This window comes from Magnolia sinica, chromosome 14, assembly GCF_029962835.1.
Source record: "Magnolia sinica isolate HGM2019 chromosome 14, MsV1, whole genome shotgun sequence".
Taxonomy (NCBI): domain Eukaryota; kingdom Viridiplantae; phylum Streptophyta; class Magnoliopsida; order Magnoliales; family Magnoliaceae; genus Magnolia; species Magnolia sinica.
In genome coordinates, this window is record NC_080586.1 from 72,230,988 (window position 1) to 72,257,606 (window position 26,619).

At 39.3% G+C, this 26,619-nt stretch overlaps 1 protein-coding gene across 1 annotated transcript in view; it reads left to right on the forward strand.

Moving 5' to 3' along the window:
- The first annotated feature begins 1,140 nt into the window (after window positions 1-1,140).
- The window catches only part of LOC131226151 (E3 ubiquitin-protein ligase SP1), a 29,186-nt gene continuing 3,707 nt past the window's right edge, over window positions 1,141-26,619 (forward strand). The window contains exons 1-6 of the mRNA XM_058221868.1: window positions 1,141-1,296; window positions 1,498-1,550; window positions 14,016-14,140; window positions 14,250-14,345; window positions 24,653-24,790; window positions 24,872-24,937. Coding sequence (XP_058077851.1) covers window positions 1,223-1,296; window positions 1,498-1,550; window positions 14,016-14,140; window positions 14,250-14,345; window positions 24,653-24,790; window positions 24,872-24,937 — 552 coding nt within the window. The 5' untranslated portion in view covers window positions 1,141-1,222. The remainder of the gene's footprint in view (window positions 1,297-1,497; window positions 1,551-14,015; window positions 14,141-14,249; window positions 14,346-24,652; window positions 24,791-24,871; window positions 24,938-26,619) is intronic.

The window sequence follows — 26,619 nt, forward strand, 5'->3', positions numbered from 1 at the left end:
TAAATAAAACCGTAAAAACTAGGGATCTGAATTTAGATTTATCATTAAACAAAAAATATACATTTACTTAACAATCAAATTGATGGAAATATATTGGATGGTTAAAAATAAGACATCCAATGGTCCTATTTTAACAAACGAGTGTCAACGTATCAAAGTATGTGATTGTTAAAATAGACTTATTTTTGGTAATAGGAATTATCCAAATTTATTTCGGAAATTTAGTCGGTTTAATTTGAGTTAATGTTTTCCACGTGTACAATTTCTGAGTGCCTGCGTATCAAGCTTCATACACCAGCGTAACAAATAACTCCCTCTGGGATCAGATTCCTTCTCAGAAGTAGCCGTTGAATCAAACAAAATTCCAGTCTTCTGCTTCGAACTTTCAAAAATTCCATCTCTATTTCCCTCCAAATCTACACCAACATCCAATATCCCCCCAAATCCTTGCAAATCCTCACAAAACCCTAATTCCATTTCCTCCAAATTCACCCTCTTTCAATCTCTTTTCACCTTTGATCCCTCCCTTTCACATCAGTTTCAGATTCTTGGAAAATCTCAAGAACCTAGATCGTATTTTCTTCCCTTTTCAATCCCATTCATCGGGATTTTCGACTTTGGTTCCTGGCAAACTGCAAAACCCTAATTCCCATCTCGCAGATTTCTCCCCTTCAAGCTTTTGTTTTCCTTTTCATTGAAATTCCATCTATTTGACTCCAATTTCTTGCTAATTCTCAGAAATAAATAAAATCTTTTTTTAAAAAAAACTTTAAAAATCCCGTTTAATGTCCAATTATCTAGTTTCAGTTCTTGCTAATTCTCAAAAACCCTAATTTACTTTCTATTCCCTTTTAGTTTTATCTCTTTTCCCTTGGGTTTCTTTCGACTTCTAAGCAATCGAGATTGCATTTTCTCCTTTTTAAACCCCTTTCAGTGTACTTTCCACTTTTTCTACTATCAATTTCCTGCTTTTTAACTTTCTTTATTGCAAAATTCTTCTTTATTCTTCATTTAAAAATATATATATATATATATATATCAGAAACCAGATTGTATTTAGTTCTCTTTCTATCGCTTTTCTCCTTTCTGACTGGCAGTACCGTGCTGTCCAAAAACACCCATATTTTATTCGCTATTCTTTTCTCCCCTTTTATGCTGCCAATTTGTTTGTGTGAAGCTTGGTTTCTAATTTCCTGAATTTCAAAATTTCTAGCTCTTGGAAATGATTCCATGGGGGGAATTGAGCTGTTGTCTGGGCGCAGCTGCTCTCTATATTTTGGGGAGGAGCAGTGGAAGGCATGTCCATTGTTATTTTATTTTATTTTATTTTTTGTTGGAATATTATTTTGCTTTCCATCGTTTGTGTTTTTTTCTATATCCATATAAATTGTGTCCATTGTGTTTTAGTTTGCTTTCCATCGCCTTTTTTTTTTTTCAATATTCATACAAATTGTTTTGCTGCTAATTATTGGTGTTTTTTTTTTTTTTTGGGTGAAGGGATGCGGAAGCTCTCAAATCAGTTACTAGAGTTAACCAATTGAAGGACTTGGGTATGTTTTTTTATTAGAATCTTAAGATTTTATTGATATCATTTAATGAGATTTCTTTTTTACATACACAAATATTTAATTTATTGATATCATATATATTTTTTTGATGAACAAATGTATTTTTTCTCTCTCAAATGCTGAGATGGTGTACCATCTTATTACCCAATCCCCTTTTTGGCGGAGATTTGGGGTGGTGCTTCAATCAATTTGGAGTGGGTGGGCGATGCCAAAAGCAATTTACTTGGTGATGGAAGCATGGGATTATGGAATAAGAGGGGGCAAAAGGTGTTATCTTTCTTAGCTTGTAATTTGGTTTATTTGGAAGGAAGAAATTATCAAACATTTTGCCATAAATCCTCCAATGTAAACTGGGCGAAGCTACAATGAATAAAAGGGGTGATTTCTTGGGCTATGGCTCTAAATAGGGGTGTACATTGAGCCGAACCGAGTTGAACTGGCCTCTGCTCGGCTCGGCTCGGTCACCAGGCACACCCAGCTCGAACTCGTCTCGGTTCGGTGACCAAGCCAGCGTCTCCAGCTCAGCTCGGCTTGGTCAACAATCGGACCAGTTCGAGCTGAGTTCGAGCCAGTTTCGAGCTTTCGAGCCGAGTTTGAGTTCAAGTTTAATTTTCTAGTTTAGTTTTCGAATTTTCGAGTTTTCAAATTTGAATTCGAGTTTAGTTTTCGAGATTATACAATGTCGGAACTCAGAACTAGGAAGTCGAAAGTGTCGAGTTAAAATTATAATTTTGCTACATACATTTAATAACACAATAGAACATAAAATAAAATATCAAATACAAATTGAAGACACTATTGTAGAGGAGATTCGTCTGCCTAGCTCGAGCTGCTATCCAAATCTTTATATACTTACTCGTTCACCTCTCCCGAATCAGAAGGTGGAGATAGCTTTTTATCGCCCTCTTGTATAGTTTGAATTAGATTTTTCAAACTTTCTTTGTGAGAAGATTTATACGTAGTGCCCAACGTCTTGTAAAACACACCAAGACTGGAGAGAAACTTAGATGAATTCTTACTCTTCTTCTTTTTAGCTGTGCAGTTCGAACCTGCTTCAACATCATGTTGTCTTAGAGGACATCACTGATGTGTAGAAGCCTCTTTCATATTGCGCTTTAAGGCGAGTTGGAATTGTTCTTCTTCCAATGCTAATAATTTAGCTTCCTCCTCTGCCTTAGAAAATTTGGATGGGGGGAGTGAAAGCTTTTTTGTTTGAATCAATAAGTGCTTGGAAAAGAAGTTGGACTTCCTTTGGAGCTTTAGGACACGGTTTTGCATCTCCACCCCGACAGGATAAGTGTAATATGAGCCGATTAGTTTTGTTAACAAACTTGGCTCCACACAAATAACACAAAATCTTCAACTTTCCAGACTTTGGAGAATGGACTAAGGAACCATAGTCCCAAACGTCGATCGATGGTTCACTTGAAGACATATCTAAATATTGTGTTGGAAAAATTAGTATTTTAGCAATAATGAAATACGACATAAAACAAAAACAATTTATGGATGAAAAAAAGAAGCCATTAATGCATTGTGCATATAACATCCATTAACATAACATAAAAAATAAAAATAAAAGATTACTCATTACATCATTTTCAAGTTCCAATAAATTAACAAGAAATGTTAACTTAACTCCATTCATGTTTCTGTTGTTCCATTTGCTGCGGCTTGAAACGAATTCTCCTCCTCTTCCTCATCAATATTAGAACCTCCCCAACTCGGATGCAACCAATCTTGTGTACAAATTAATGCTTCCACTGTATTTGGTGCAAGAGAGCTTCGAGTCTTGCTCACGACCCTACTCCTTGTGCTAAAAGCAGATTCCAATGCCACTGTTGAAATAAGAATTGACAAAATATTTGGTGGGTATTTTCCTTTACTAACTCTCATTTTCCACCACTCTAAAACATCGAAATTTGAATCCTGTCGCATTACGACTGACTCTTTGAGATACAAGTCTAACTTTAATTCTTTCGTTTCAGTGCTTTTATTTTCTTTTGCTAAGAAAGACATGTAATCATCATCGGGCATACTGTCAGAGGTTGTAGCAGCATGTGATCTAACTTCGTTAACACTTGGTGTGGATCCTGTGGTTGTGTACGTATTGTACAATGCTTCGATTGCGTCACGAACCTTCGAGGCTTCAGTTACTGCCTTTTCATTAGAATAAATCTTCATATAGATGTACTTAACATAACTCATCTTGCATCGAGGATCAAGAACAATAGCTAAGGACATTAACAAATGATATTCATCCCAGTACTTATCGAACTTTATTTGATACCACCTGTCATGAGTTACAGAAAAAATGGACCTTCACTGGCACCTTTCTTTAGGGCTTCCTTGATCTTCCACACAGCTGGAAGAAATTTGTTGTAGGAAACTTATTGCCAGAAAATATCTTCATACATTCATAAAAAACTTTTAAAAATTTGTGAACTTCTTTTGCTTTGCTCCAATCTTCTTTAGTAGACGACCAAGCATACGTTTTATCACGCGTTGCATATTCTGGAAATGCAAGTTCCAATTTTAGGGCTGAATCCAACATCTCGAAAGTTCCAACGTGTGCATACATCTAGCTTCAACGTTTTTGAAGACTTCATATTCAAACGTTGGACCATGTCATTCCATATACTCAGTCTTGAAGGCGAGTCCCTTATGTACTTTACACTCTCCCTCACATTCTTTATAGTTTGGTCAATTGAATTCAACCCTTCTTGTACAATTAGGTTCAGAATGTGTGCACAACACCGAACATGAAATATTTTTCCCTCAAAAAATAAATTGTCGGTTGCCTTCAATTGGTTACGTAAGAATGATATTACACTGTCATTTGTTGAAGCATTATCTAAAATTAATGAAGAGACTTTTTTTTTTCAATGCCCCAATCTCGTAGATAGTTGTCTATGCAATCTGAAATAACCAAACCGGAATGGGGAGGTGGAAGGTGGCGAAAGTTCAATATTCTCTTGCAAAGTTTTCAATTTTCATCAACATAGTGTGCAATCAATGAAATGTATCACTCTCTGATTTTGTGCCTTCCACATATCAGAAGTTAAACTTATCCTTGAAACTGATGCTGAAACTGTTTTTAACTTCATTTTCTCACTTGCGTTCAACTTCATGCACTCCCTCTTCACAGTAACACAGAATACCTTCTCAACCTAAGAATTAAGGAATTTACTGTATCCCATGAACACTTCACTCTATCATTTTAAATGGTTGCTCATCAACGATAATAAGCCTTGTAAACCACTCCTTCAGTTTCTCTTTTTCAAACTTATGAGTGGTAAGTTTACCTTCAGAAGCAGCTCCTTCGGACTTTGTAAACGATAACAATTGTTGGCCGGAATGTGGAATTCTAGGTCTCCTTGAACAACTTTGCCTATGTCTGTTTAAATGAGTAGTCGACCCCCCGGTATTTTTGTTGTATAGAGTTTTGCAGTACAGATATCTGATCTTAGCGACATTGTTAACTACTACTTCAAAATCATCCCAGACAGCTGACTGTTTTTTTCCTATACTTTCAGCTGAAGACCCCTCTCCCTTAACAACAAGAGGTAATGTGGTTGATGCACCGGCACCAGGGGTAGTTGAAACTTCATCCTCATTAGCCATCTCTAAAGATATGAAACAATTTCATCTAACCTTAGTAAAAAATTTTCTAAGTGGTGTACCATGTGTGTATAAATGTCCCCTAAACTTTCAACAATTTCCTAAGCGTTTAAATCAATCACCCATTCAATGTTGAATAGATTGTAATGTTTTCATTATTCAATTTAAATGCCACCCCAAAATTTCTGCAGCATCTCCCAATATCTCTCCAGAATATATTAATCTTGTATTTGATTCACACGTCAACCATCCACACAAAGTGTGGATATTTGATGAGGAAATAAATGGAAAAATATATCTAGAGAGAATTAAGAGAGACGAACCGAAACAAGCATATGCATTTAAATTAGAATAAATAAAAACATTATTATCTATCCAACATTGAACTGTCAAAAAAGGAACAATTTGAGAATTTTTATGCATCCAAGAACACATTGAATCTATGTTTGGCAACATAGAAATCCTCAAATGGGCAACTGATTATCCCATACTACAACTAGAATAATAAAACAATTAATATTTAGGCAAACAAAAGAGCAAGCTGAAAGATATCCACCTGTCATCATCCAACTAACTATTAACAACATTTATAAAAATAAAAGATATCCAATAGGCAATAGGTATAAGCATATATTAAGACTAGCTAACAAAAACAAAAAACATTGCGTCTCTCTTTTAGACTGAATGGGCAGATCTGGTAGTTCCACGCTATGACCCTTGGGCTGACGTGAAAGCCGACTCCAAAGGAGCTACTGCTCAGAGAGCACGGCTAGAGGTGTTACCTCTTCTACCAAACGAGCTGTTGAAGACCCCCCTCTCTCAAAGTTGGAGAGATTGGAATTGAATGAGAATATAATGGACCCTATACATGTGGTGGCACATGTACTTGAAATTGTACATTCATCAAGTAGACTCTTCCATAGACAGGGCATTGCTCAAAAATCACTATGACAGTTGAACATGACAACATTTGGAACTGGAAGGCCAATTTGCATGTAATATAAATGCTAAAATTAAAAAAATCTATTAAAGCATTTATATGTAAAGTAAAAGGGGGAATAAAAAAAACAAACAACCGAAGAATCCCATTGATGCAAAAGGCTTTCACATGGAGTTTGATGTAAAAGGGGGAAAAAAAACAAACAAACAACCACGCATTTTCCTTTCTTCTAATGTGATGTTTGGTTTCCACCAATCCAAACAGACCATAAAAAGACTCTCCATATCAAACTGCCTTGCTTGGAATACTTGCCCAACCATACACCACATATAAGTAACCATTAGTCGCAAATACTTCCTACATTTGTTTACAGACTTCCAAACTTTTGATTCATATATGCATCCATTTGATATTAGTCTCTACTAATTTTAAATGTCCAAATGTCTAAAAGGTTGTCAGAAATAAGGATTTTACACAACTGTGGTGTGTAAAGCATATACAAGGCCCATGCAGTTGATATGCAGAGGGTTAGAGTGGAGTGGGGCTCTTTAATTTTAGCATTTTAGCATTTTAATTCCTTATTTAAGACATTTATTAGTGAGTTTGGATATAAATTCATCATTACAAGCAGACAAATGTGTTTGGTTTCTTGTTTTGTTTGCTTGTTTATTTATTTTACCTTCGGTTTAATTCATGATATGGTCCCCAATAGAGTGGAATAGCATAACCGGATCCGTGTAGCCAACCCGAATTAGTTGGGATAAGGTTCATATGATGATGATGATTTGTTGATTTATTTATTTTGCACTAACTAATGATTTGTGAAAAAGGCTATAAACATTGCTCTATGTATAGGTTAAAGGACCATGGTACTCATATTCTATCACATGTAATTAGTTGCTCTTACATGTGTCTCTTCTTTATGTAATGGCATTTATATGTATGAGTGCTATTTTATGTACATGCGAGCAAGGGCACATGTACACACATATATGAGCTTTGCTAAGCCCGCATGCATGTACAAGTCAGCTAATGAACATGCCACCATATATATTCTAGCATGGTGGACAGGTGCAATATCGAAGCCATCCATGAAAAGGGTACCACTATTTGGTTCCCTATACCAAGAATTAGGTTGTTCTACTGGTCAGCTGGCACACTTAGCAAACATACAGTTGAGAAAAAATCATCCAAAGCTCTCTAATCCATAATGTGTGCTCTAGTGGTATTGGTACCACCGTAGCTTATAGTAGTAATGGGCTGTTGTGGGGCCCACATGATGGATGCATGACATCCAACTCATCCGTTAGATGCATTCTCCCAGCCTTTAGTCATAATGTGTGCTCTAGTGGTATTGGTACCACCGTAGCTTATAGTAGTAATGGGTACCACTATTACTACTATAAGCTACAGTGGTAATAGTGGTACCAACTCATCCGTTAGATGCATCTAACGGATGGGTACCAACTCATCCGTTAGATGCAATATCGAAGCCATCCATGAAAAGGGTACCACTATTTGGTTCCCTATACCAAGAATTAGGTTGTTCTACTGGTCAGCTGGCACACTTAGCAAACATACAGTTGAGAAAAAATCATCCAAAGCTCTCTAATCCATAATGTGTGCTCTAGTGGTATTGGTACCACCGTAGCTTATAGTAGTAATGGGCTGTTGTGGGGCCCACATGATGGATGCATGACATCCAACCCATCCGTTAGATGCATTCTCCCAGCCTTTAGTCATAAGCCTAGAAATCAGGCTGATCCAAAACGCAGGTGGGCTACATGATAGGGAGAAATTTGAGAGGGGATGCCCACCATTTTTGGATATATGGAGTCCAGGTCATTTAGATCCTTCATCTAGCTCAGATGAATGGTCAGCCCAAAATCATGCAATTTTGCAACTCAGCTGGGTCCTACTGAAAATCAGGCTGAAAGGGGCTGGTTTCCTAGATTGGCACCAAGAACTGCAGAATAACAACAATGCAGAGGAATGCATTTCTTACAACTAGTTCAAAAGGAAAGAGTTAGCACTTGGGCAAACTGCATATCTGCAATTTATGAAGTTTTTGAAGAATTATGCCTGGAGAGGAAACTCAAGCTGTAAGTTTGACAAAAGATTAAAATAAATAAAAACTTCAAGCTGTAAGTTCTATTCGAGCAGGGGCGACCGGGCTTGCGGCTTACCGATGTTCAGACTCTGACTGGCGAGTTGCGGCAAGGGCAGGGGTGACTGGGCAGGGGAGTTGCCGCCGGACAGTCGATGTGGCGACTGGATAGGGGAGTTAGGGTTTAGGGAAATGGCCGGACGACGAGGTGGCGACCAAACATGGGAGTTAGGGTTTAGGGAAATGGCCGGACGGCGAGGTGAGCGCCTGAGAGAGGAGGGAGAGAGAGAGAGAGAGAGAGAGAGAGAGAGAGAGAGAGAGGAAGATGAGTTAGGGTTTAGGGAAATGGCCGGGTGGCGAGGTGGCGACCGGACAGAGGAGTTAGGGTTTAGGGAAATGGCCAGACAGCGAGGTGAGCGCCTGAGAGAGGAGGGAGAGAGTGTAACAACCCTAAATTTTGTTACATTATAAAAAAACTAAATTAAATATTTAAAGATTTTATTTTTAAATAAAAAATAAAAACAAGTTAATAGTTGAGTTGGTAGCGAAATTCTTAATTGAGAGAGATGTTTAGGGATCAATTCTTCAAGTAGTAATTATAAATTTTTTATTAAATATCATAAAAAAATTCAAATTCAGGATAAGGGAGGATGTGCTCATCCTATCTTATGAGAATTTTCTTTAAAAAGGGATACGGAAGGTTTCTTCATTAAAAAAAAAGGAGATAGGAAGCCCTAAAGTTAAAGGAAGAGGAAATTCTAAGAAGGCTCGATCAGGTAAGTTCTAATCGTTAGATCTTTTTAACTTTTTATTATGTTGTTAATTTCTTCTTGATTTATACAATGGATGGCGTGGATCATCCACACCATCATTGTATAGGTGTGTAGAGTCAATTTTAATAAAGTGATGTTTTTATGATTTCGATCTAATTAGTAGTATTTTAGGAATAAATTAAATAGATGGAATCTGATTGTGCTAAGATAGATCTGTAGGGATCATATGATCCTTAAGGCCAAAATATACAAGGGCTATAATTTTTAGATCAATCTAATAATCAGAGAGGCCACATTAGTCAGATCTAAAAGTGTTTAATAAAGGAATCTTAGATTTTTACGCAAGTGTTGGTATCACTTGGCATAGAAGGTTGAGATGGGCCATCGGTGTATGTGTGGTTAGATCCACACCATCCATCTAATGTGTAGATGCAAAACATGATAATACCTCAAGAATCTGGATGATCCAATCATCTGGTGGGCCACCCTGATTAATTATTTGACATTCAATTTCAGGATCTTAAAAAGAAAATCTAAATCTTGATAATTAAATTTACATAAACATATAATTTTAATTATTTGATTATTTTAGATTTGGCCACTTAGAATGTTAATCAAAGGTGGACCCCACCATCTAATACAAATAAATGAATAATAATATCATTGATATAATTGATAGGACTCCGGAATTCAAATCAACCTAATTACATTGCAGAGTCAATACTACCAAACTCAGGTGAGTAACCCAACTTGTCTCATAATTCATTAAAATTAAAATAAATCATTGTGATTGTTTGATTGATTTACTAGTTTGAATATTTTGAAATGATAATTGTACGATAAATTTATATGTGAATATTTTAATCGAGACAACTATGCCAAATATGAAAAATATACATTTACATATCATCCCTCATTCATTGCATTGCATAATGCATGGTCGATCCTAGGGGCCCTCCCTGGAAGAAATGTCGATCTTGGTAGAGCGTTACCAGATGCGGGCTATGCCCAAGCCTACCGAAAGGTGGAAGCCTACCCAACGGGTGAATGCGGGTTGACGACCTCCAACTCAAGCAGATAGACGATCATCCCATCTGATGCATTCATACATCATTTTCCATTTATATCATTGTACATGTATTTATGTATTATTTTAATTGCTATGATCATGAACCATGCTGGATTATATCACTAAGCCTAGCCAGCTTACATTTTTATTGATGGAAAAACCGTACAGAGGAGCTATTAGCAGATGATGTGACCCACGAACCGGAAGGATCTACTGTACCTGAACACGACCCACCTGAAACATGGGCATACTTATCTGAAGATGAAGTAATGGCATTAGACTATTTTTGATTATATGTTTTATTTTGTTAGCATAGTTTGATAATGCATACTAGTATTTATTTTGAGACTTTAAGCAATTATTTAGATTTATTTCTTTGAAATAATGTTAGCATGGAATAAATATCATTATAGTATAATGGTATAATAAGTGAATGATTTTAAGGTTCATTTTATTTTAAGGGTCGTCAAGATTTATATATGTTTAGTTAATTGGTGCTAAGTATTATGTATGTGTGATTGAGATTATGGTGGACCTTATATTGAATATAATTATCATCTCTGATTAAACCGATTAAGGAATTAAATTAGTACACTTTGTGTACAAGTTACGAACTGAAACTCGGGTCTGAGGGTGCACACTTTGTACCCGAATTTTGGGGCGTGACAGAGAGTGGAGAGAGAGAGGGTTAGCCGGTTAGGGTTCGTGGGCGGCTATGCGGGTAAGGGAGGGAGAGTTTTTTTTTTTGGAAGGGGGTATATATACCCTGCACCGAGTCGAGCCGAGTCAAACCAAGTCGAGCTGAGTTCGAGCTGGATTCGATCCGAGTCGAGTCAAGCTGGGGCAAGCTCGAACTCGTTTTTGAGCTCCAAAAATCAGCTTGACTCGGTTTGAACTCTGCTTCAATCCGAGTCGAGTTGAGCGAGCCAACCGAGCTAGCTCGGTTCGTGTACACCCCTAGCTCTAAATAGGAGTGTCGAGGGAGGATGTGTATTTAAATTGGACTTGAGTGAGTTCGTTTGATGCATAAAATGGCTTTTCGGTTGTAGTTCTTTCATTTTGTTGGAATTTTTTAAGGTAAGTTTTTACAAAGAATGGTGAAATTTGAGCAACAACACTAAATGATGTAAAAGATTATTTGATAGATGGTCATGCATTTGGGGAGGGGGGATGTTCTTTTTTCGTTCATATTAGATGTGTGTTTGTTTCGTTATGATAAAACTGATTTTTTTTTTTTTTTGGGAAATTTACAAAAAACTACCTAATTAATATAAAATTTACATTCCGATACCTTTTAAAAAAATGTTTTTAATAAGCTACGCCATTAGCCTACGTAATTATCATCCCACTACCTTTTGTTATGTTTCTTAACGCTTCTTGTGTGACCAAATGGGTTGGTGGCTCGGATAGGCTCCAATGTGATGTTTATGTGAAATCCACCCTGACCACCAAGTGCTTCACCCCATGTTAGGCCCATAGCCCACAAAATCAACCCCATTCGTGATTCAGATGGACCAAACAAGTGGAAACAATGCACAAAACAATGCTCATCCTTTAAACTATTTCTCTTAGGGGCCGTTTGAATGCGAGTAAATGGAGGTAAATGGTATTTGAGGTGTGTTTAGATGGAAGTAAATACATGGAAATGGGAGTACATGGGCATGTAAATGAAATCCTCTATATGAGAGAGGATTTGGAAGTAAATGGGGTGAAATGCCCTTGGAGCTCTCTTGGAGAGTCACATGAGTAAACAAAGGTGGCAGTGGCACTATGCACACGTCCGCTATACACGTGACATGCTAACAATACTTCGAAACAATTCAATTACCAGCTACATCACTAAAATCACACCAATAGAATGATCCAAATAGTCCAAAGGTTGGCCATCTAAATGGACGGTTAAAAAGCGTTGACAAGTTGCTTGTTTGTGATCCTCATATTTGTGGCCCACCCGAGGCTCAAAATTTTCTCATTTTCAGCTAAAGTATATATTTTAATGGGCTTATTATAATTATTCTATTAAATATCACATATGTACACTAATTTGAGATATTAAAGCTGATTTGGGATATCACAATTATTCTTGTGAATATATTGAAAAATTCCAATTCATTCCAATTCCTACGATATACTCCCATCTAAATAGAATATTTGGATTTCAAATGCATTTCATTTACTCCCAATTCATTTACCTCTAATTTAATTTCCTATTTACCTCCATTTACAAGCTCCCAAATAAGCCCTTAGTGTGACTCACTTGAATCATGGATGGGCCTAAATTTTGGGCCCCAGTCCTAAATTTTTATATGGCATCTAATGGTTGGAGTTGATTTCATAACATCATCATGGTGTGCCCTGTAAAAATTAAGAGTGCGTCTCTCTCTCTCTCTCTCTCTCTCTCTCTCTCTCTCTCTCTCCCCCAATCGTAAACCTGATTTTTTTGGCCCTGGGTCTAACATGTGATTACACATATAATGGTTGGAGTGGATTTTACATACACATCATGGTGGGCCCTGCCAGAAATCAAGGGCGGGCGTCCATCTCCCAATTACAAAAAAAGAAAAAAAGAAACAGAGATTATATTTAAAAAATGGAATTTTATGGGATGCCCGCCCGTTATTTTTTGCAGGGCCCATTGTGATGTGTATGTGAGATCCACTCTGACCATTAGATATGTAATCCCATGCCAGGCCCAAAGCAAAAGAAAGAAAAGAAAAAAAAGGCTCACCTGTGATTTAGGTGGACCTCACCAAAGCAAACGGTTGGGTGAGAGACGTCCACCCTTGATTTTTATAAGGCCCACCGTGATGATTATATAATCCAGTTCAACCATTAGATGCCACACAAAAATTTAGGTTGAGGCCCAAAAATAGGCTCATCTATGATTCAGGTGGGACACACCAAGGGAAATAGTTTGGAGGGTGAGCATTGCCTTGTACACTATTTCCAATTGTGTGGTCCACCTAAGTCACGGTTGGGGCTGATTTTTGGGTTCTAGGCCTAACATGGGATGAAGCAACTAGTAGTGGTCGATGGGGATTTCACATAGACATCATGATGGGGCCTACCCATACACTCAAGTATTGGAGTTATGCGCCAAAACCCCGTCGACATTAGGCTCAGAGAGGTGATTGGATATTCACTTTGCATAATCCTTTTTTGGTGTATGTCACCTTCTGCCACCAAGTTCCAGTTTTAGTTAAATTTTGTATGTTTAAGGCAGTCCACTTTGACCATTGCCAATGAGTTATATAATACTTGATTCACCTTTGTTTATTTGAAGAACACACCACTTGTATCTCTGTAGCTTGTTTCTCTCTCGTCCATATGGCATGATAGCTGGGGTTTTTAAGAGCAGAACCTCTGTTACCAAAAGCCGAAAGGGTCTCCAACACATTCTCCGATTGAATTCTCAATCGAAATACCCAATTTACTTTGATAAAAGAATAAGCAAAGAACACTCCTCAACATGATGAAAGTAATAAACAAATGATCAATCATTGCTTCTGCCTCCCTGTGCTGAACTCCACTAAAATACATATCCCTTCATTGTATCGATATATTCACTCAATCCGCGGGTTGATTTCCATGTCTGAATGGTCTCTACAATTTATTTGCAGCCATATGCATTATTAGCAAACTCTCGGTACAGAATATTCTTTGTGTGACTTGTAATTTGTTATCTTTTTTCCAATTCATATATTTGTAATGCTTTAGTTAAGTATTTTACAGTGAATCCAAAACTAAGACTAGAGATTGTGGTTCTTTGAATCACCATCATTGTCATCCTCTTCATAGCCTTTTCCCAGCTACTTGGGGTTGGCTTTACAAATCTTGTTTTGTCGAAGATTTTGGTTCTTTGAATATTGGATGTATATGCATCATGCGCTTAAATTCAGAAATGGTAATTCTGTATTTTAATTTTTGTTATCTACAGCTCTTCTCTTGGATTCTGCACGCAAAGTGCCACCTTTGGTTGTAACTATTTCTGGACGAGTTGGTTCAGAGACACCAATCAATTGTGAACAAAGTGGTTTGAGAGGTGTAATAGTGGAGGAAACGGTACATGGAATTTTTATAATTCTATTTTGAGCAAGTGCCATAAAATACCCATAGATTATTCTTTCATTTAAATAATTTATTAATATTCTGGTTGATATTCTTTTTTAAGGCTGAACAACACTTTCTGAAGCATAACGATGCTGGATCTTGGATACAAGACTCTGCTTTGATGCTTTCTATGAGTAAAGAAGTTCCTTGGTATCTGGTAAGTGATGAGTCTAATGCATTTTATTTTTTTCTTGATACAGTTGAAATTGATGTACCTGAATTGCATGCTTGGCCCATATAGAGTTTGACTTGAAAGAAGGTTAAGAGTTTCTGTGGATGTCAATATTGATTTGTCAGTTTCAATCTCCCTGGTCATGATTTGAAAATTTTCTCCCTCTACCTAGAAAACTATGTTTTAAAAATTGTGACTGAGGCCAAGGAGATTTGCTTTATCACATAAACTGGTGGTTTTGAGGTTAAGATTTTGAGAGCTCAACTCAATAGTAAAGTTGCATGAAGCATGAAGGGTAGCGACAGCAGATTCAGAAGAGGCATGGGGAAGTTTTTGTTTCAAAGTAGGTGCTATTGTACGAGTCCAAAGCGTGATTCTAAGCAGGAGCAGCACCTATGTAGAAGGTTCCTGCAACTAAGCTTAGGTTTGCTCAGGCTTGAATAGAGATTGGAAACTTGGTATTGATCGAGTCAATAGAGTTTTTGCTGCTCCCCCCTCCCCCCCCCAAAAAAAAAGGGGGTTAAAAATTCTATAAAACCAATACCATATTAGAAAACAAGTGAACCACGTACATAGTGAAAAACTGAACCTTCTATCTGTAGGATTAACTACTACATTTGTAGTGCTTGTATGTAGAACAGTCTAAAGTTTGATAACCATTTATTATATCACTGCTTCATACAAATTTAAACCTAGTTAACAACTAATAAGGTAATCTTTCCAAAAAAAAAATAAAACCAACGAATAAGGTAAATAATCCATGCATCATAGATGACTCTAAGACTCACTATTTAAATCATTAAGTTTTGGCGTCATGGGTTTGCTCCCCACATACGTGGTTTGCAAATGATTGTGTGCATCCGCAGTGATTAGTCCCCCCTTAAAAAGGGGCGGGGACACCTTGTTGTCATTAAAAAAAAAAACTTTTTGGTGTTTTTGGTGATAAGCTATGCAATAAAAACATATCATATTTAGGGATGACAAATTACCAATTTACCATATGCGGTCTTGTGGGGAAATATTGAAGGAGAGGAACTCCCTGATTGGTTAAAATAGAGAAGACTTGTTGAATTTATTAAAGTGGAAGATTCAATTCATGGTTTTGAGCCGGGCTATGCTGCTTCTAGAATTCAGAGGGTGTTGTCTTTGACATCATGAGCAATTGGAAGTCTGTTACTCGAGGAGGGATTTAGTAGTGATTGTTTTGTTTGGGTCCACCCTTTTACCTTTGTTTGTGTTTTTTATTTCCTGTTGTTATGTTGAACTTTTTATTGTGCTGTTCTTGGTGGGTCCACCCTTTTACGTTTCTTTTAATGGGATGATCCCTCATCTTCTTTTTTGTAGTCGCTGCTTGCTTTTGTTTAATTAAATTTACTTTCAATTCAAGAGAAATGATCTACAAATGAGGCCATTCTAGTCTAGGAGGGAGAAGAGGCTTGGATTAGGAAAAAGGGGTGAACTTTATTGTTTGGTTGGGAAGAGGCAAGGAGGAAGAAAACATGGCGAGAAAGGTAAAGGTGTAACAATCGATGCAAGGGAGCAAGGTTTATGATGTGAGGAGGGAGAAGGATGGAGGCTGGTAAGGAACAGAGGGAGCAACAAAGCACCTTGGGGCAAAGAACCTAGAGCATGAGATTGAGTGAGTATCTGATGATGTACGTGGAGTTGGTTGGAATGAAGGGCACCTTCTAAGGGCTTTTGGCAATTGCGGGAGGGTGGTGATCCCGAAGGATAAGAAGACAAAATGCCCATGGGGCTTTCCCTTCGTGAGGATGGAAAATGGAGGAGGTACTGTGCGTCATTGGTGCTTATCAAGGGAAGAAGCTACTGGTGCAAAGAGCACTATGGTCCGGAGATGGTGAATACTCCTGCGATTAATGGGGTAGTGAGTGGAGTAAGGGTGAAGGGGAGAGAGGATTAAGGAAGCGGCCGATGGAGGCAAGGAGAAGGAACACTGGAAGCTGAAGAAAAGAGTGAAAGGTATGATACTGGGAGAACATGAGAAGGTAAAGGGGGGAACCGACAAATGGGCATGGAAAGAACAAGCCGAAGGGGGATTAGTAGTTTGTGTGTATCCAAAGGTGGCGGAGAAGGTGAGGGAAACTTTTGAAGTGGTCTTTTACTGCTCAAACGAGGGAAGGAACTATGTTGAAGGAGATTAGGGATTGGCTAGAGGATTGCTGTGGGGTGGAAGCAGATGAATGCGTCATCAAGCCTTTAGGGGAGGAGACATGTTGAGCGAGGAGCAAGGGGCATGGGGAAGGTGGACAAGTGTCGTTCCCTGGGGTGGCATGTACATGGGTTGGTGGGAGCATTGATGGGGACATGGGAGAGGATGGGGGGTGGCGAATGGGAGGTTGTGAGACGCGTGGCCTAGATGATGGGTGGGGTTGCAGCTCGAGGCAGAAAGTTCTGGCCACAAGCTGGGGGAGAGTGCAGGTTGGATGATGGCTAGAGGTTTGGCGGAGGCTTAGATGCTAGGTGGCGGGTGGTATGGTAAGTTTGGGGTAGGAGAGGAGGCAAAAGATGACACTTGTCGGATGATGTCAGTGGTTGACGATAGCAAGGTGGCCTATACATCAATCGAGGCGACAACAGGGGAATGGAGGCTTGGGACAGTTGTCGTAAGGAGAGGGATGTTCGAGAGTTGGGTGTAGCCTCAATAGAGGTTCGAAAAACACTTGGTAAAAGTAAGGGTAGGAAAGAGGTAATTGTGGAGTAGGTTGGTGACATGTGGAGGGAGCTGATTGGTCTTTGTGCTTTCGAGAGGCAATAGGGGTCTGTTCAAGCTACACGTGGAGGTGGAGGCATACATGAGAGTTCAACACTTGTGCCATTCTGATGTAGGACACATGATTTAATGCTAGCATGCAACATGAAAGAGTCCATAAAGTAATTCAATTAACAAAAAATGCTAATCCACCAAGTAATTAAAAGTAAATAATAAGAAATAAAATTTGATTTAACCTAAATCACATGCTCGCATGCGAAGAAATCACATAAATCAATTAAAAGTAGGACCGATGGAAGGATAAAACTTCCAATTTAGCATAGGCATGTTCCACACTCAAGGGACATATTTGTAGGTTTTATGATTAGGGTTAGGATGGGGAAAATCTGAAATTTAAAGAATTATGGTTCATGGGAATTGAGAATTTTGGAATTATGGTTTTTTTTAGAAATTGGGGAAAATCTAGGAAAGTTAGGGATTTTAGGTTTAGCGTTAAGGTTTTGGGAATGGAAGAAAGGGGTTTTGATATAAGGATGATGGAAAGCCAAAAGGGGCTAGGTGGGATTTACACGTGTGGTCGTACAGTCACATGTGTGGCGGGGGGTGGATGGGTTTAGGTCGGTTAGGGTTTGGATTGTAGATGGGTATGAGAAAGTCGGGTTTGGGAGAAGACGAAGAGATGAGGAGAATGAAGAACCTGAAGAAAATACCTGTATGGGGTAGAAAAGAGAAGATGGTGTGGGTATAGATGGAGACTCGCACCTCTGTTGATGAAGAATAGCCTCGCACCAATCTTCCTTCCAAATTGCATGGAAGTATCTTCAAATCGCATGAAGATGGAAGAAGAAAGCAAGAGCTTTTCTCTCTCTTAAAAAAAATAAATATCAACCATCAAATAAATCTTAAAAATAACAAAAAATATAAAGAAAGCAAGATCAGAGTCGCCCGATGGCCTGATCGACAAGATCCAACGGTCGGATCAGCACGAAATAGAAATCCGATGGCTAAAATGATCTCCTAAGCAACCCACATGCATTATCCCAATGTGGGGTCTTCCTGATGCATGTCCCCAATCCATGTGGGGTCTTCAAAATGGCTCGGCAGGCCCCATCTGGAAGAACTTTCTCTAGGTTCTAATTTGAATGTGGCATCTTCGACTTGGGCCCATGTTAGGTTATCACTTTTGAAGAGTCCATGGTTCTGAATGTCGGTATCGGTCCGGTGGAAAAATGATACAATACAACGTCGCGTATCGGTATCGGGGCCATATTGGCCTATATCTGTTAGATTTATTTATTTATTTTTAAAGCAAAAAGAATATGAAAAAAATATTAGAAAAATAGGAAAAAATGAGATATCCAAGAATCTATCATTTTTTGTGTTTTGACCATGTATTCAATGGTGTATCGGACCATTATTTGATGAGAATGTTGTCTGTCAATTTAATTTGTTGAAGGTATGGGCCCTAATTGAACACCAATCAAGCATGATTTTGTGATCTATGGCCCATTACATTGAAATACGACAAAAAGAAGATGAAAATATAAAAAAGGAAAGCGAAGGTTTTCCCTTCTTTCTGATTTTTCCCACAACGGTCCACTTCGCTTCGATTTGTCGAATTCCATTCACATTATTTGTTTTGATCCCAAAATAGGTATAGATCTAGCCTAAAATGGGGTTTTAAGCTTCTTCTATGGTTTAAATGAAAAAAGAAGAGGAGAAATGAGTAAAATCTTAAAAAAAATAAATAAATCAAAATTGAGCTTTTATAGATGTATCGCATATATCAACCGTATCGGCCTTGTATCGGTGCCGATACGGGCCGATACTGATGCAGGACATGAAATTCAAACATGATGTGCGAGATTTCAGGCTTAAGATCACCTAGTTCAGAAACAATTACACAAATTCCATATCCCACATGAAAAGTCCAAACATTCAATTAAGGGGAATCTATGCGGGTCCTGGCCTACACATGTTAGGGCTGGATCAATAAAAATTATGAACCAAACGATACTCAAAGATAAGAAATAATCATCCACACATACACAGTAATCAGTCCCTAATCCAAGGGATTCACTAATTTCAACTCAAGGAACCCTAAGGTGAAAAAAAAGGGCAAATAAATTAAGGGTAATGCAATCTAGGGTTAGGGTTTATGAAAATAGGTATGAAAAGGGAAAAATAAGAGAAAACCTGAATCGGGAGACAATTCCCGCGAGCGGACAGCGGGCCAGGGCCTGGCGCACGTGCGCACTAGCCTGGCCGCACGTGCGAGCGGGTCCCACATTCGGAAACCGATTCCTTGGCCCTGGTCGGCCAAGGGTGGGCTCCAAACTCCCAAAGTTTCAGGGCGATCCGAGCTACGGGCTGGGTGCGGTGCTCCGCCGAAGTTTCAGCCCTCCTTCAGGGCCAGATTCTGAAAACTGGCCGTAGGGGGAAGATCCGCTGCAAAACTGATGGATTCGAGGCGAGGACGGCTGTAGAAGGTGAGATATATGGATGGAAGAGGGTAGAGACGGATGTGGATAGATGTGGCTTCGCACCACGGTAGTTAGCCCTTTGAAAAGGGAGGGCTTCGCACCCACTTGAATTTTTTCACAACTCTAGAAACTCAAAGAGTAGAAAAAACTTGCAGGAATTTTTATTAAACTTCAATGAATCAAAAGAGCTACAAGGGGTGCCTATTTATAAGAAAACTCTATACTCCAAAACTCGCGCCATGTGCGCAACCTATTACTTGGTGATGAAGTAAACCAAAATAAAAACTAATCAAAGAAATCTAAAGCGTTCATGATATTCTAAATAACGTAAAAATCAAAACCTAAAATATGAAATCAATCCGACTAGTGGGCCCCAATCATGAGATTTTATGATGGGCTTTACTTGATTATTGGGCCTACTCAAGTGAACCAAAACTCCATCTTCTAACTAGGAGGCCCTCCCTGGACGTCGTCATCGGGCCAAATCGACGGTGGGGCCCTCCCTTTCCTTGCGTACATGCGTAGGGGCGGCGTGCGTGCGCGTGATGTCCCCATCAATTCTCCCCGGTTGTGAAGATTTCGCTACTGACGAAATAAAACTCCTGAACCGGTCCAGGATGTCAGGATCAAGTCTCTGAAGCTCCTCCTCAATGAGCCACATGCTGTCTGAAGTTGGGCGTGACTTCCATTTAACTAGGTACTTCTAAAGCCCGCCGTCCGACGTTGAAACTATCTGATGGTCCAGGATATTCTCTATTTCCTCTCTGGGTGTGTGAAGGCTAGGTATGGAAGGTAGAGGCTGGGAAGAAAGGTCAGGAAGAGTAGGTATGGGAGGTAGAGGAAGGGAAAATGGGCGGGGCCGGGTAGGTATGAGACGTAGAGGTTGGAAAAATGGGTTGGGAATGGTAGGTATGGGAGGTAGAGGCTGGGAAAATAGGTCGGGACGGGTAGGTATGGGACGTAGAGGCTGGGAAGATGGGTCGGGAGGGGGCCATGGATTAAGGGAAAGGTTTAGGGATTCAAGATGGTTAGGCAAAAGGCTGGACAATGCATCAATGACCCCTTGAAATGCTATGGAACTAATTCTCATGGAGGGTGGAAGATTTGCCACATACGCATTGAGATCGTTTTGTTTTATAATTTTGAAGGGTCCAGCGCTACGTTCGTGTAACTTACAAATGGCCCCCGGAGGATACCGCTCGGGCCTAATGCGGACCACCACAGAGTCCCTTACATTGAATTCCTTGAAACATTTATGTTGGTCTGCAGAAAATTCGCAATGTTCATTACTAGTAGTGATCTTCTGCCTGATTTCTCGATGCCATGAATGAATGTGATGCACAAAAGACTCTGACGGCTTCTGGGATAGACATAGGGACAAGATCAATACGTTTCTCAGGTTTATAACCAGTAACGACTTCATAAGGACTGAGACCTGTGGACCTATCGACAGAACTATTAAACGCAAACTCGGCTGTAGGTATTACGGTGTCTCATGTTCTGGTGTGCTCTATATCCCTCCTAGGGGGAGACTCATCCGGTAGATCATTAGGAAAGACATCACGAAACTTATCCACTACCGAAATGGCCTCAGTAGGTAACTCTACACTAGCCTTTGGTGCACTCTCTCCAGCCATAAGGCCGCACATGTTGTACCCCTCAAAATAGTGGTCTTGATGTCCCTCATGGGGTGGGTGCACGAGTGCATGCCCATAACTGATTCCTCGGCCAACTCTATTCATTGGTCTATCCTCCTGGCCGCCTGCCTGAGATTGAACATCTACCCCCAATGGGGGGGTTTGTCTCGGCGGAGGCCTATAGTTGGGTAATGCGCACATCAAATTGATCAAAGCATTGGTCTATATGTTGTTCCAAGCGCTTACCCACAGACTCGATTTGATGGGATAGTTTGTTTAGTGACTCTAGCAGTTGCTCTATGTTTAGAGTATGGTGCAAACCAAAACCATGACTCGTACGTGTGGGCATACACTTGCTAACTCCACCTAAGGACTTTCTATGACGACTATATGCAACTAGATAGGACTAAATGATGCTATGAGACTATATGAGGGAAACTCCGCAGTGTTACAAAAATCCAGCATCATAGTTGGCGAAATACGGGAATAACAGAAAGTTACAACAATGTGAGTTGCTAATTCCCTGCTAACAGAAATTTCAGCAATTAATATCAGGGACTACGGGCTTCTAAACAACTATATGTGATGAAACTGGATGCATAAAGGACTTAAGCAAACTAACCCTGAACATGTAATGTATTCCCCTATAAGAACCCTAAACTCTGATACCAAATTTGATACAGGACATAAAATTCAAATATGATGTGCGAGATTTCAGGCTTAAGATCACGTTAGTTCAAAAACAATTATACAAATTTCATATCCCACATGAAAAGTCCAAACATTCAATTAAGGGGAATCTATGCGGGTCCAGGCCTACACATGTTAGGGCTGGATCAATAAAAATCATGAACCAAATGATACTCAAAGATAAGAAATAATCATCCACACATGCACAATAATCAGTTCATAATCCAAGGGATTCACTAATTTCAACTCAAGGAACCCTATGGTGGAAAAAAGGGCAAATAAATTAAGGGTAATGTAATCTAGGGTTAGGGTTTATGAAAATAGGTATGAAAATGAGAACATAGGAGAAAACCTGAATTAGGAGACAATTCCCGCGAGCGGACAGCGGGCCAGGGCCTGGCGCACGTGCGCACTAGCCTGGCCGCACGTGTGAGCGGGTCCCACATCCGGAAACCGATTCCTTGGCCTTGGTCGGCCAGGTGTGGGCTCCAAACCCCCAAAGTTTCAGGGCGATCTGAGCTACGGGCTGTGCGCGGTGCTCAGCCGAAGTTTCAGCCCTCCTGCAGGGCCAGATTCTGGAAACTAACTGTAGGGAGAAGATCCGTTGCAAAACTGATAGATTCGAGGCGAGGACGGCTGTAGAAGGTGAGATATATGGATGGAAGAGGGTAGGGACGGATGGGGATGGATGTAGCTTCGCACCACGGTAGTTAGCCCTTCGAAAATGGAGGGCTTCGCACCCACTTGAATTTTTCTACAACTCTAGAAACTCAGAGAATAGAAAAAAACTTGCAGGAATTTTTATTAAACTTCAATGAATCAAAAGAGTTACAAAAGGTGCCTATTTATAAGAAAACTCTATATCCTAAAACTCGCGCCATGTGCGTAATCTATTACTTGGTGATGAAGTAAACCAAAATAAAAACTAATCAAAGAAATCTAAAGCGTTCATGATATTCTAAATAACGTAAATAATCAAAACCTAAAATATGAAATCAATCCGACTAGTGGGCCCCGATCATGAGATCCCATGATGGGCTTTACTTGATTATCGGGCCCACTCAAATGAACCAAAACTCTGCCTTCTAACTAGGAGGCCCTCCCTGTGCGCTGTCATCGAGCGAGATCGATGGTGGGGCCCTCCATCTCCTTGCGTACGTGCGTAGGGGCGGCGTGCGTGCGTGATGTCCCCATTAGATACAAGCCAATACGGGTCAGTTTTTCCATATTGGGTTGCTATCATATCGTGTATCATCTTGTGCCAATACGGATAAGATACGGCCGTATCGGCCGATACAATACTGATATTCGTATCCATGTGTGTAACGCGAAGTGAGATGATCGTTTACACGCTTGGGGGGTTTAAAGGGGACTTGGGGTTGCAGTCGGGCATTATATATGTGAAGGGGGAAGTTGTCAAGTCTCTTTGGAGCTGCGAGAAGACTGTTGCGAAGGAGGAAGGCCAACATGGTGCTGAAAGGAGTGAGATGGTGCTCGAATACGATATCTACTCTCCAGGATCAGTTTGCGATGTGGGATGTGTATGGTGTTAGAAGTGCTTGAAATTTGTGGGGAACCGGTATGGCTGATACTATAATAGGGGGTGAGATCACTGAAAGGTGGCTGTTGGTCATTGTATTTGATAAAAACAAGGAAGGATGCACAAAGTCACTGATTCAGGAGGAGAAGGGTCTGTAAAGGAAATTGGGACAAAGATAAATAAGGAAATAGTAGATTTGCGTGTCAAGTTCTCAGGGAATTGATGTGTAAGTTTGAATCCATTCTTTTGATGTATGATTAGCTTTGTTTATGTCTTGGCTATTGCGTTGGCATTTTTCTAATAAATGATCAATTATTCCTTTAAAAAAAACATATTGGAAAATTATTGATGAAGGTGGGACGAAAACCAAAAGCCTTTCATGGTACGGCAGACTTCACATGATCAAACCATAAACTTAAATTGATGGGAGTCGCATTGGAAATCCAGGTCCAACCAGTTGTGGAGGCATCATCAGGGACAACAAAGGAGAAGTCATGCTAGCTAATATCTTGAAAAATTGAATTAAGTTTTGTTCTCAGTTTCAAAAGTTTTAGAGTTCTAAAGGGTTGTGGTCTGTATCCTATAGACCCCGAGTATGGGTTGAGTGTCATCCACTTACTGCAATAATATGATCAGTGGTTTGACCCATCCATGATCCAACCCGAAAGGGAAAAAGAAAATAAAAAAGGAAATGATTTCTGATGTAAGTTACATTATGTGATTGTTGCAGTCTCCATGTGATGAACTCTGCATGATGCACTGTATCAAACTCTATTGCACCAATGCATGTCTACAGAGTATCAGGAAAAAAAAAGTATTTGGCGTATGTCATATTTGTTGATATAAAATATCACATATTTTCTTTGTAATCCGTAATTCTATAGTAGCCAGCCATGATTGATTCCTGCTAAATATCAAATGTAGTGTACTTTTTATATATTGGCCATATGGGGTTTAATCCAATTTCATGCTCCCAATCAGGACATTTTGACAGATTATACTAGCTGAATCTCATTTTTAACCTTTTCTCTGAAAATTTTTGGAGTTTCTTGGCTCAATTTGGTTACCTAGTTGAAGTAGAATCTTTGAATTGTATAGACCCGTTCATTTCCTGGTGTCGATGCTATTCACATAAATCTTTTTGAACTGTTTTTTTGTTTGTTTGCATTACTTTCTTCATCTCTTTGTTTAAAACTTTTTCTTAACATCAGGACGATGGGACTGGCCGTGTATTTGTTGTGGGAGCACGCGGTGCTAGAGGCTTGGTGTTAACTGTTGCAAGTGAAGTCTTTGAGGAGTCAGGACGGTCTCTTGTGCGTGGGACTTTGGATTATCTGCAAGGTCTCAAGGTTTGTTTATTTGATGATATTTCCATAATAAAAGATGACACTTACAAAATCAGATGACCTTACATCAATCATATTTGGCAGATGCTTGGAGTCAAGCGAATTGAAAGGGTCCTTCCTACTGGTACTGCCCTGACTGTTGTTGGCGAGGTAATCTTGTAATAAATATAGTTTACAAATAATTAATAAATGAATACATAAAACTAAAAGTAAAAATAATATAAAATTTACAAAATAGAAGCCTCTATTTTTATTTTTTTTTTGGTTGAATGGTGTTTTTCTTTTCTATGGGGCAACCAAGATCACCAATGATACTGATCATCATTGTTGTCGTCAAAGCCTTGTCCCAACTTATTGGGGTCGGCTACATGAGTCCTATTACTCCATTCAAATCTATCATGGACCATAACCTCAGTTAACCCATAGGTTCTCAAGTTTTTTCTTACTACCTCAGTACCTCCACCCACTTCCTTTTGGGCCTAACCCTTGGCTTTCCAGAGCCTTCAACTGAAACCAACTCACTCCTAATCGGTGCTGTTCTTGGTCTCTGTTGTGCATGGCAACCAGTGACACCCAAGGTATAAATAAAGGGTTATGTGATGGTCGTTATGTAACGGTAATAGTGGGAACCATTATGCGTTGGGGGCCGTAATGGCTGATACAATTTTTTTTTTTTTTTTCCTGAAAAAAAGAGAGGCCATTTCGGCCACTGTTACCGTTATTGAATGCTTTGGTGACAAATTTTTTTTTTTTTGAAAGGTGATAAATTTTAAGAACAAGGCCAAAGCCAATGAATACAATATACAAGAAAGAAAAGAAAAAAGGAAAAAGTTGGGAACTACCTTACCGCTTTAAAAGCCTTCTCCCATTCCATTATATTTGATTTAGCTGTACATCCACTAACCGACTGCTTGGGTTCCGAAAGCACCTCTTGTTCCTCTCCTCCCACAATCCAAATTCTAACCAACAAGGATATCTTCCATATTGCCTTCTCTTCCTTACCAACACCTCCCCCACGCCATGCCCAGAAGAAACGTTCTACGGATCCTGGCATGACCAAAGGTCCAAATACCTCAAAAAAACTTTTCCCATAATTCTCTAGCAAAAGGACAATGGAGAAAAAGATGATCCACCGACTCTTCATTTTGCATGCACATCAAACATACATTTGTGACAAAACCGTCCTTCTCTGGCGAAGATTATCAATCGTTAGCACCTTTTTCCTTCGCATAAGCCATGCCAAAGGCACCAACTCGGAGGGAGCCCTATAATGCCACCCAAAAGCTGTATGGCTTAATTCCCTCTCGAATAAGACCCAAACTTAAAGTTATAAAATGATTCGACCGAGAACTTACCGGATTTTTCCTTGGTCCACAACATAGAATCCCGCTTTTTTGCTGATGACACATCTCTTGCAGCATTTCCAACAATTTAATCATCGCTTCTACTTCTTCTTCCAATAGATTCCTTCTTCATAAAGGAGCCCAAATCATTTCATTCCCGTCAATAGATAGAGTAACAACGAGCAACCGTGATATTTTAATCCATCGATATTCTATCCAAACTATGGAAAACTTCTTGAAGAGGCTTATTTCCCATTCAAACTCAACCCAAAAACGAGTACTCCTTCCATCCCCCAAAGAGAAGCTTACCCCCTTGAATTTTCCATTCAATCCTGCTATTGCTTTCCAAACCCCCTATACACCTATACTTTAAATAAAGAAAATGCTCTAATCCTTCAACCTCCTTTCTCTAATCCATATTTCTTTATTATAACATGTTTCCATAAATGACCTTCCTCATAAATGACCTTCCTCCTTTTACCAAGCTGC